Source organism: Notamacropus eugenii, chromosome 2, assembly GCF_028372415.1.
Source record: "Notamacropus eugenii isolate mMacEug1 chromosome 2, mMacEug1.pri_v2, whole genome shotgun sequence".
In the NCBI taxonomy this organism is placed as follows: domain Eukaryota; kingdom Metazoa; phylum Chordata; class Mammalia; order Diprotodontia; family Macropodidae; genus Notamacropus; species Notamacropus eugenii.
This window is the reverse complement of record NC_092873.1, coordinates 272,362,281-272,373,785: the sequence shown is the minus strand read 5'-3', so window position 1 is coordinate 272,373,785 and position 11,505 is coordinate 272,362,281. Positions and strand designations below refer to the sequence as shown.

The window sequence follows — 11,505 nt, the reverse complement described above, 5'->3', positions numbered from 1 at the left end:
TAAAGAGAAGTGACAGAAAAATGTTTTGAACCTTGGTAGAGAGCATGTTATTCATTTGACAGAAAGTCTTTGGGAAGAGAAAATTATAACCTCTGCACTTGTCAACACATAAATTATCCTTGTAATAGTCAAGAATCTTCTTTAACCCCATTCTCTACTTCCATCCACCCATCCCATCTTCAGTATTGCATGGTCTGCTGTTACATTCTTACAGTATTTGTAACTTTCTTGATATTCACAAGGTACTTTTATGATTAGTAGGAAATCTTTAGCAGACACAAAAGATGAAAGATGAAACTGCAGCGAGAGCATGGCAAACCTGAAAGATCTATTAGTGCATAAATCTACTAAAATAAAATTAAAAAAACCAAAAAACAAAAGAGAGAGAGAGAACTAACAAGCTACAATAAAAGTTATGTCTTTAAAGCAGTAGATTACAACAGGGTGGGAAATGTTTAATATGTGTCCTCCTGAAAAGCAGTTACTGTCTTTCATGTTTAAAAAACCAGCTGGTATATTTTCACAGCATCTAGATTTATGGTAAAAAGCCATAGAAATATAATATTATTATTCCTTTCCCACCCTGGCAGAGAATAAACATGAATTCAGAAGCACAGTAGAGTGAAAACAAAGAAGAGAAAAGAGAAAAGGCAGCAGAGAAAGACAGAAAAGGTGAATACAGAGCTACAGAAGTGTTTATTGAGCATGCTACAGAGGTAAGCAGAGTACACATAAAATGAAATTAAACGACCGTCAAACCTCCCAACTTTGTTAGAAAATTAATTTTTAATTGTGCCGCTTCCAAACTATACTGAATTTTACATTTCTAAAGATGTAAAAACCCAACTAATAGAAAATATACATGACCATTTTGTCTACATAGATAACAGAATCTATGAATCTTGAAACTAAGTACATCAATTTCAAAAAGTATTGGTCATTTAAACAGAATCAACAATTCGGATTGACAAGAATTGTTTAAATTAATTTGACCTGTAGATTCTGAGCCATGTTTATAGTAAAGTCAGATCTATTCCTAAATACAAAATAGTTTGAAGATTTATTAAAACTGAATATTACAATGCAAGGTAAATTAAGACTAAAGGCACATAAACTTTGGTCCCACCTGGTTGTCAGTTTTAGAAAACTGCCACAAAATTAATCTTCCTGCAAATTTTCGCAGTACACTTTCTTTATCTTTGAAAAATACATGCACCAGTTCCTGAACTAGCTAGACCAGTCTGCACATGCTCAGAAATCCACAACCATATTCCAAATCTTAATTACAAACTAAAGATGGCAATATATATTTAAATGCACATAAGTCATGTCAACTTCAAAAACATCTACGAAAAATATTCAGCCACAAACAAGACATTACTTAGTGCTGACATTTATATGATACGTCCCACAAGAGTGTGTACAAAAAGGTTAAGATTCCACAATGCTTTCCACATAGGGCTCAAACTTACAGAAATCACTTTTGTTGTCTTAAGAAATTAATACTCTGCACCCTTGTTAATTTTAACTAATGCCTACATTCATAACTGAATCTAGACCAGAATCATGAGATACAGAAGGCCAATGTACCTTAAAGGAAGAAAGCCTAAGGCAGTAGAAATTAGAAAAATAAAATAAAATGCTGTGTTTTATTCTTTCAATGTTATGTATCTCATCTGAAAGAAATGTGATAAGCCAATAATAAAAAATAACTTCCAAGCAGGAGAAACAAAAACTTAACCTTTTTACACACCCCTGCCTAAACATATTTTAATTCCCATGTAACAATGTGCCCTAGACAACCAATTCCTTTTTCTAGTAAATGCATTCTAGCAATACTAGTTTTCCTTTTTAAGGCACGTATGTCAACTAAGTTGGAAAAAAAAAACGTGCGATTTAACTGAAATCTTTTGAACAGACAATAAAATGGATTCCCTATACAACAGATGAAAAAAAAAAGCAGTTAATACCTCTGCCTTTTAACATATGCATTTCATTTTATTATAACCAAGGAATGATAACAGCATGAAAAAAACCCAAAAGTCAAACTCTGGTCCCCACTTTTCTGAACAGTCAACAGGTGATGACACTGACAATGTGATTCACCCTAAATCTTTATCTCTTTTTTTTAAATTGTTGATTTGGAGAAGGAAACTCTCAGATGGTGATTTTCTCCAAGGTTATAATTATGAAGGTCAATCAGTGCCTGGATAGCCTCTTCCACTGTTGCCATTTGAAGAAGCGCCATCTTGTGATCTCTTCTGAAACAAAATTACCAAGTTAAAAAAGTGACAAGTATTAGAGACCTAAATACTTGACTGGGTGTGTGTTTGTGGGGAAGGGAAGGATTGGGAGAAGAATTAAAAATAATAATCTCTTTAAGTAGAAACAACATAAACTACCTAAAATAAGCATGTATTTCTACAATATATTTTTTAAAAAATTAAAAAACAAGGAAGCTTGCTTACTGAAAAAATTTAAATGCTTTCACAGTGCCCCCAGTGTTAGCAAAAAGTGTACGTAGATCTTCTTCTGCTACTGATGGACTAGACAAAGTGAAGAGAAAAAGAGGAAGAGTTAGTAACTTCTACTTTATGGAATAAATGCAAATGCCCTTCACATTTTTCTACTGAAATACTTACGGAATATTGGAAAGGTGAAGAGTGGCTGATGGAGGAAATATATTCTGAAAATTTTTAGAGCCAGGTTTCTTAAAGCGATGTAATGGGGAATTACCAAAATCTTTAGTTAGGCCTTGGTCATCAAGTCCCTCTCGAGGTAGTTGTACAGTCTGATGCTTGGAGAGAGTAACCCGAATAATCTTCCCATACATTTTTTGTCCATTCAGATGGTTCATTGCTAAGAAAAGAAGGCATATTTTAAAATACATACCAAAATAAATACAGTGATGATGTGCCAATGGGTAAATTAAATACTGTTAGCATAATTATTTGAAAGTCATCATAAAACACTAAACAAAAAATAACAAAGTACATTTACTTTATATTAATCCAAAGATTTCCCAGACTTTTCAGGTTATAGTAAACCATAATAATTAATATTATCACCTACTAAAAATTCTGCAATTCAATACATTGTAATGAACTCTGAGATAAATAAAAGAAATCACTAGCAATTTGCATCAATGCAGAATAATGAACTGAGGTTAAAATACAGCTGTTTTTATAAATATTCCCTTTTTTTATTCAACACATGTGAAATGGACAATCTTTTTTTAAAAAGTTAACTTCTCTTTAAATCTTTCCATCATCTACACTCTCATGACTCTTAAATAGTAGTTATATTCCCTGATCTGCCACATACTTGGACCATATTAAAGTTTTAAATTAAATAGCTAAGAATAGAATTAGTTATTGATACAAGGGTAAAAGGCAATGTCAGGATACAATAGGGAGAACACTAGATCATCAATCAGAAGGACCTAGAGTTCTAATCTTGCCTTTATTCCTACTGAGTCATGTCATTTTAGGTGAGTTATAAGTGGACTCCCAGTTTTCAGATACTGTGAAACCTTGAGCTCTTGAAAATTATGACAAGTGGAGTGATACCACAAGCTATCAAGTCAGAAAAGCTTTGGAGACAATGCCCAGAGAGCTACATCTGATTAGAGTTCAAAAAGGCTTGCAATCCCAACTGACCAACTTGTGATCATTTCCCCGCCCTCGCCCCCCTCTTCCCCAATCACAACAGCTCAAAAAGACTAAGGTATCTAGAACAAGTTGCCATCTAGATCAATAAACTGAGCTCACACCAAAGAAATCATGGTAAGTATACGTTACATCTTCAGTATTATGGGAGAGAAAGAGAAGATATAGGACAATGCACTTTGCTCTCAAGGGAATTTGAAATCTGACTGAGTTTACAAACTAGTTTGCATAAATTTCCTTATCTGTCTACTACAAAAGATTGTTGTGAACATTAAATGAGGTTATAGGTTAACATACTTTGAAAAAGCATAGTGTCATAGAAACACAAAGTACTATTTTCTGAAAACACAAGGGCAACTAATTTCTCTGGTCATACGTAACAATTATGACTTACAAAAACAAATGCCTCTTCCATTTTTAAGGTCTACAGTGTGCGTGCGTGCACCTGCGCGTGCGCCTGTGTGTGTGTATCATTACAGGATTTTAAACTATGCCCAGACACAAAAGTTCTACCTTACGGTGTAGAACGTCATACTTGCACCTGAAAAACCCAATCATGAAATCCTACAGTGCATTCTATATGAGTACAGAAAACTTTCAATTATCCATAATAATGAGGATAAAATACTTTCATTAAAGAGCCTTATAAACTCAAGCCAGGAATTATTCAATATTTTAAATGAACATTTTTCTTAGAGATAAAAGTATACATATTTTAAAACACTTGTCTTCAAATAAAGTGTGTAGACAAAAAGGAAAATGGCAAAAGTGAGGGATAACAGGGTCTTGGATGTTTCAAAGGTATCCTCCATATGGCAAGAGAAAGTAAGGAAGAACTTCAACACTTTTAGCTGACCCTCTTAGACACTTACAGAAGGTCACAGAAAAGAGACTTAAGATGAGCAGACACAGTTGGGTTGTAAAATCTATACCACAGAGGAAAACATACAAACTGATGAGATCACATATCCATTTGAGGATAGTATTATGAGTTTAAAATACTGGATACCTCAGGTTGAGAAATAACATCATAGGGTGGAGTTTTAGAAAGGAAGTTAAGGAAAGAAGGACCCCTCTTCAGAATGTAGCAACTAAACTGGGGATGGGGAAATAAAATCTGAGGCATCAGAGAACTCTCAGAACAAAAATGCTATGGGATAACGAACAGAAATACTAGGAAAAAATGGAAAGCAGCAGGGAAACTGGGAACATACACATTCACTCACAAAAGGATTGATCATACTCTTATTCATTTGATGGATTACTATTAGTTTAAGTTTTACTTCCTTGTATTTCCTCAGCATAATCTCCAGTACAAGTACATTCAATGAACAGAGAGAGAGAGTAGAAGAGATAAAAGTTAAGAAACCTAGATAATATGAAAGTGAATAATCATATCCCAAAGAAGCAAGGGTAGCTTGTACATTTAAAGAGTACACAAACAGGCATAATTTTTTTAAAAATGCTACACAGCTTTTGTTTATCATCACACAAAGTAAAATGCTTCTGGGAAATAGCAATTCAAGATGAACAAGATGGTATACTCATGATCTTTCTGAATATAGTGAAGTTTGGTTTTCTTTTGCAAAGAGATTCCAATTTTATAAGGAGATAAAAACAGTGAAGATACTTTTGTAAATAGCTCACCAAAATATGAAAAATAAAAGCTTTTTTAAAAATAAAAGTAACAAATAACTTGACTGTGGCGGCAACACAACTTTTGTGGTACCATTCAGCACCTAAATAATGTGACATTTGGGAAAAGCAGAACAAATAACTCATCAAAACATGAAAAGTAAAAGCTTTTTTAAAAAAATAAAATTAACTTACTGTGGTGGTAATACAACTTTTCTGGTACCTTTCAGCACCCAAATAATGTGATATTTGGGAAAAGCAGAACGGCTATTTCTGAAGAACTTTTTTTTTGCCAGAATTATTCAATTTTTTTAAAAAAAGTAATTATCTGGAAAAATCAGTGTCTACATATTAGTTTTCTAAGGACATGCAAGTTGTTTAAAAAGAATTGGTCTGTATATTTTATATAGTTTCTAAAATTATTATATTAATTATTATATAATTATATATAACAAATACATTATATTAATCCTAATATTATATAATACATAATCCTATAAATTAATCCTATTCATATGAATGAAGACATTTATAAAATTTAGCTGAGTCCCTGGCACACAGCAGGGACTTAATAAATGTTTGTTGCTTTCTCTTCCCTCCTAAATATTATCCACTGCTCCTTTCTTCACTACTTTTATTGACATTCATTGTTCTCATGGTACTAAAGTAGCACAACAAAGTATCTGCCTAAAAGAGATCCACTGGATTCTCCCAAGAACATAGATTCCCATTAAAACCAAGCATAAGGAGAAAAGAAAGCTGTATTTTAGGCAACATAGTAACCTCTAAAAGACAACAGTAACAATGCTCATTCTGTCAATCTCCCATGCCCAAGCCCCTGGGTCTTGCGAATGAATTAGTATTTTCTAAGACATATTCATAAGAATTCTTTTAAATTATTATTACATAATTTTTGACAGTTTCAATGAGGTGATGAATGGACTTTAAGGAAATTCCAAATTCTTTCTCATCACAATCAGAAGATTATTAATTCATGCTAGGTAATTTAAAGCTAAAAGGAAGAGAGAAAAATGAGGGTAGTAAAGGATTTCAAAGTCCACAGTTTGTGTTATTAGGTGTAATACAAGAAATACTTATTTCAAGCAATAGGGATTAAGATGAACTTCTGATTTCAAATAAATAAGAAACTCCATATGAGCAAACTCTTCTTGATAATGGAGGTCAAAACTTACTCTTGTAATCTTTTATTCTTTAGAGTTACATGAGACACTGAGAGGTTAAAATGAGTTACTTAGCCTGTACATGTCAGAAGGAAGACTTGAACCCTGGCCTTCCTAGATTTTAGGTCAGGTTCCTTATATACACTATACAATACTTTATCCTATTTCAAGACTTATGAGATTAGAAACATCCATTATGATGAATTCTCTAAATGACACAAGTAGGCTCAGTAAATACAGTTCTAAAAGTCTTAGCGCTGCTTTAAAAAGCTACAAAAACTTAAAACTGGACTAATACTTCTGGGATACCCTTTATACTCATACTAAATAAATCATAATATGCAAAACAATCTAGAGCAAACAAACTCTACTTCCAAGGGCTCACTCAAGGCCAATCACACTGAGGCAAAGGGAAAATAACAAAGGATTAGGGGGGTGCTTCTACCCTAATATAGAGAATCAACATTCCTTCTTGTAATAAAGCTTTTCTTCAATGTTTTCTCAACTACAAAATTTCAGAACTGGGACACTGGAGGCGCCTAAAAATGATATCCACAAAGCACTTAGTCCAGTGCCTGACAAGTAGTAGATCCTTGATAAATGCTTTTTCCTTTCCCGCCTTCTCATCTAGTCCAACACATACCTGAAGAAGCATATCCTTTATTACATACCTGATACACATGATTATCCAGTCTCTGCTTGAAAAGCCCTGGGGAAGGAAACTCATACCCCTCCCAGGGCAACCCATTCCACTTATAAATAGTTCTGTTATTAATTTTTTTCCCCTGACATCATGCCTAAATGTATTTCTTTGCAGTTTCCACGCATCTCTCCTACTAGTCGTCTTTCTTTGAGGACAGCTCTCATTACCCCACCACCCCTTTCCCCTTCTTCCCAGGTCTCTCTTTGAGGAAGATACATGAAGGGTGATAGTCCAAGGCTTCATTTCTTCTGAATTAGACACCTGACTGTGAGGCAACAGAGAGATATCAGGTGGGAGAAATATAAATTACCTAAAGAGCAGCTTATTGTTCGCATGGGAATAATGAAGAGAGTACCTAAAGAGGAAGCAAGCCAGGAATAGGAGGGGTTTAGCTTCTGTAGACAGAAAGGAAAATATAAGAACCAGTTGAGAGCAAAATATAAGAACCAGTTGAGTCTGCATCTATATAGTCATATGTGTGTGTATATATATATATATATATACACACACATATATATACACATATATATGACTGAGGCCATAATAATCGCTAAGAAAGAATAAGTTAGTGTAAGGTTAAATTACTGAAAAGCAAAAAAACCTTAAACATAAGGTGGTGAGACATCACGTGAGGTGCCACAGCAATCATGTTTTTAAAAAAAAAACCCCACTGAAACTGCAATAATAAACATGAATTATACTGGAGAATTAAATATAAACAGATTGCACATTAACCAAAGTAAATGTTATTGGGAAAAACTGGATGTGCTTCTTAAGTAAGATTTTCTTTTTTATCGTGGCCAAAGAATTAATCTATCGAAAATAACAATTACAGCTACTTGCATTAAATACAACTATTCAGTATTTAATGTGCAAAGTTAGTAAAGCTATTTTATTTTCTTCCAGAGATTAAGAATATAAGATTGAGAATACCAAAGTAACTTTAAAATGAACTAAAAGGAATTAGTATAATTTAAAAATCTGTAACTGAAGATTTAGAGCACAAACACGTAATCTAGTCTTACCAAGTTGTGATTGGTTTCCATCAGCCATCTGTATAAGCGCACTGTCTTTCTTATTGTATAAAATCTTCACACGTTGCACATCCCCATAAACACCTTTTCGAAGTCAGAGAGGTAATCCAAAAATGAAATTAATTTTAAGGGCAATCAACTAAGCAGTATAATTTTGACATATCAATGAAACATTCAGACATCAACGAGATCACTCACTCAATCTTGACATTCACACCAATGAGTAAAGAAGATCAAGATTTTGAACAGTGAATTTTGAAAAGAATAAATTTTTGATAAACCCTCAAAGCTATGTGAATGATATTAAATTAAAGACCATGCAAAATAAATTAGCATGCATTAAAACAAATTTTGTGTCTATGGAGTTTTTAAACAGCAAAAGAAAAATAGCAAAAGATTTACTATTCAACTTTAAGCCAAAGTGCTAGCTACAAATAAGAATTAAGGTGAAACAAAAATCAAATCAATAATAAAAGTATAGTGCTAACAATAACATACCGAAGAGGGTAAACAGACTTTGGGGCGTAACCATCTTTAGAAGGAGAGAAGAGCAAGCAGCGTAAGACAAGAAGAGAGAAGAGTCGAGGAAGAGCGGAGATGAACAGATCATCCATAACGAAGGGTGGTTCCCGCAGAATGGTGAGGTGGTCATGGATCATGGTTCAAGGCGGTTAATTGGGGCAAGTTGGTCCGAGGAACATTTGTTCAAGCACAGAAGCATGAACATAGGGAATGGAGACAGGGAATGAAGACAAGGACAAGGAAAATAAAGGATAAGACAGGGAAGGGGATGGGCATTTGGGAAAAGACAAGGAAAGGGAAGGTGAACACATAGGGAAAAGGATGAAATGGGGAAGGGAAACAGCAATGCAGAAGAAAAATAAGGAATTGGGGAACAAAAAAAATAAAATATAGGTCAGTACATAGGAAATGCAGGAATTTGGTCAGAAAATGGTTGGTTTATGTACTGTACAAGAAAAACTGAGTAAAATGTAGTCACCCAAGACAAATATGGGTAAAGTACATCCATATCAAAGAGTAAATTACAGCATTTCATCTCAACATGGGGGGAGGGAGGAGAAAGCATGCAATAGGAATTTTAAACTTTGAACTTCAACTGCATAAGCATGGCTGGTTATGAAATGCAGGCAAAAGTTTTTTTTAAAAGAAAAAGGCACTCTGATTCAAACATTTTAGCATGCAAAACTGTGGATGACAAAATAGTATCAAATGATAAAATAAGCTTAATGTTCACATTAACAGAGGCCAATTGAAATGAAACAAATATTCAAAACTGGACATCGTAAATTGATCCATCAAGCTTCCCACATTTCATACCAGCTTTCACAGCAATCAAAATAAAATATACGAGACATAAAATGTAGAACTAAAGGAAAAAACCCCTTAGATTTCAGATTTAACAAGAAAGAAAAAAATACTAGAGGTAAAGAGTTTTTTTTTTTTTAAAAGAAGAACAATGACTAAAAACTGCAAAGAAAAAATTACTAAGAAAGACTGGAAGAGTGCCTCGTCAAGATCTTTGGGAGAACCTTCAAAGAAAAATGTATTAGAGCAGTTCACATAAAATAAGATTTTAAAAATGCAATGACATGTAAGCATGAAATGAACAAGCAAATTATCAGAAAAGACGAGCAAAATTGTTTTAGAGTTAAATTGATCATGTTTGTCTTTGAAAACATAAAATGTAAAATAAAAAAGCCAAACAATAGCATGTAACCATATTTTTCTCAGGAAAAATAGGTATCTATAGATAAAGAAATATATATATGACTGTCTAGGAAAATAAAGTATTTTCTTGAGAATTTTAATTTTATTCAGAAGCAGACAAACAGAAAATACTTTGACTAACATGTATATAAGGAAAAATGTAAAAAAGAATGATAAACTTTCACAAATGAAATGGAGTTAAAAGAATGAAAGCTAGTAAATGGTTTCACTAACCTCTTCATTTAAATTGCTAACCAACAGGACTGTGTTGCCACCAGCTGAGACTCCAGGCATACCCACTCGTCCAGCAGCAGCTGCAGCAGCTGCTGCAGCAGCATTTGGAATAGCCAAAGGACTCAGAGCTCCTGGAACAGCTGCAACAGGAAGCCCTAATTTTAAAATAAAGCGTATTTTACGAAACACACACAAGTCTTTTACAAAAATCTACTTAAGCATGATAGCTGCATAGCTTACAGCTGACCACGCCAAACAGAGCGTGATATTTTTCTCATGCTTAAATGAAACCGACTGGGGATAAATGAAGAAGCTCCTGTTTATGCTGGTTCAAGCATGTACCTAAATTTTCTGGTAAAAAATTAAGTACAACCTTTTAAATTCACCAGAAGCCACTCTGTGCACAAAAGAAAATTGAACTGGATATTATTTCTAAGTAGACAATTATCTCAAGAAAAGCTTGTAAAACTTCACTGGGTCACATCTAGAAATGGTAATTAAAAATGTCTTTATTATTATAATATTAGTTCATATTGCTAATAGTGGTGGCAACTTTCTTCTTGCCATCTTTCCCTCAAACTCACATTTGGAATAAGGTAGCTAATTATAGTTTAGGAAACAAAGTCTTTTTCATTTTGTAGGGTCAATACAAATCACCCACAGTATCAAATTTTTAATTCATCAAAATTACCTAAAGTGAGTCATATAAGATTCATATAAGAATCATATAAGATCATAAAAGTTAATTCCACAATGAAGCCAGAAAGTTAAACATGAATACAAGCTCTATTAAATACTATACTCTCTCACAATAGTGAACAAAAAGACTAGGGATTTCTAATATCACATTTCCTCCAGGTTCAATTCTTTACTCTTTCAGTCAGTCAACATGCATTTATTGAGTAGATTTATGCGCCAGGCACTGTGCTGAGTACTTTGAGTTTTCCCTTATCCTTTCCTAATTAGTTTTTTACTCCTTCCTCACTGATTTGTTTCATCACCACTCATCGACCTTTGCTTGTTCTTAAATCTTTTTCCTCATATTAAAGTCATTTTATGGACGTATCAATTCCATATTGAGGAATTTCTTCCTCTTATCATCATCAACTTTTCATTTTCTAATTAATTCAGAACTCTTTCAATTCTTCATATCAACTAACTCACTCAAATTGAGCCTCTCAAGTTAATTTAATATTCTATATGAAGGGGGGAGAGGGGATATATATTTTCCTATACAAAGACGGAAATGACACAGCACAGAAGAGTTGGCACAATGGGATGTCCCCCGTTTCACTTATTCATTCTTTGCCTATCGCTTCTTT

The 11,505-nt window shown here is 33.6% G+C and overlaps 1 protein-coding gene across 7 annotated transcripts in view; it reads right to left on the bottom strand.

Annotated features, from left to right (window-relative positions):
* Positions 1-767: 767 nt before the first annotated feature.
* PTBP2 (polypyrimidine tract binding protein 2) overlaps positions 768-11,505 on the bottom strand; it is a 133,476-nt gene continuing 122,738 nt past the window's right edge. For 2 of the 7 annotated variants that reach the window (XM_072644081.1, XM_072644078.1), the window contains 6 exons: positions 10,184-10,338; positions 8,720-8,753; positions 8,213-8,305; positions 2,643-2,859; positions 2,469-2,546; positions 768-2,261 (listed from right to left, as the gene is read on the bottom strand). In XM_072644081.1, coding sequence (XP_072500182.1) covers positions 2,129-2,261; positions 2,469-2,546; positions 2,643-2,859; positions 8,213-8,305; positions 8,720-8,753; positions 10,184-10,338 — 710 coding nt within the window. In that variant the 3' untranslated portion in view covers positions 768-2,128. The remainder of the gene's footprint in view (positions 2,262-2,468; positions 2,547-2,642; positions 2,860-8,212; positions 8,306-8,719; positions 8,754-10,183; positions 10,339-11,505) is intronic. The other 5 variants (XM_072644075.1, XM_072644076.1, XM_072644077.1 and 2 more) reach the window with 5 other exon arrangements.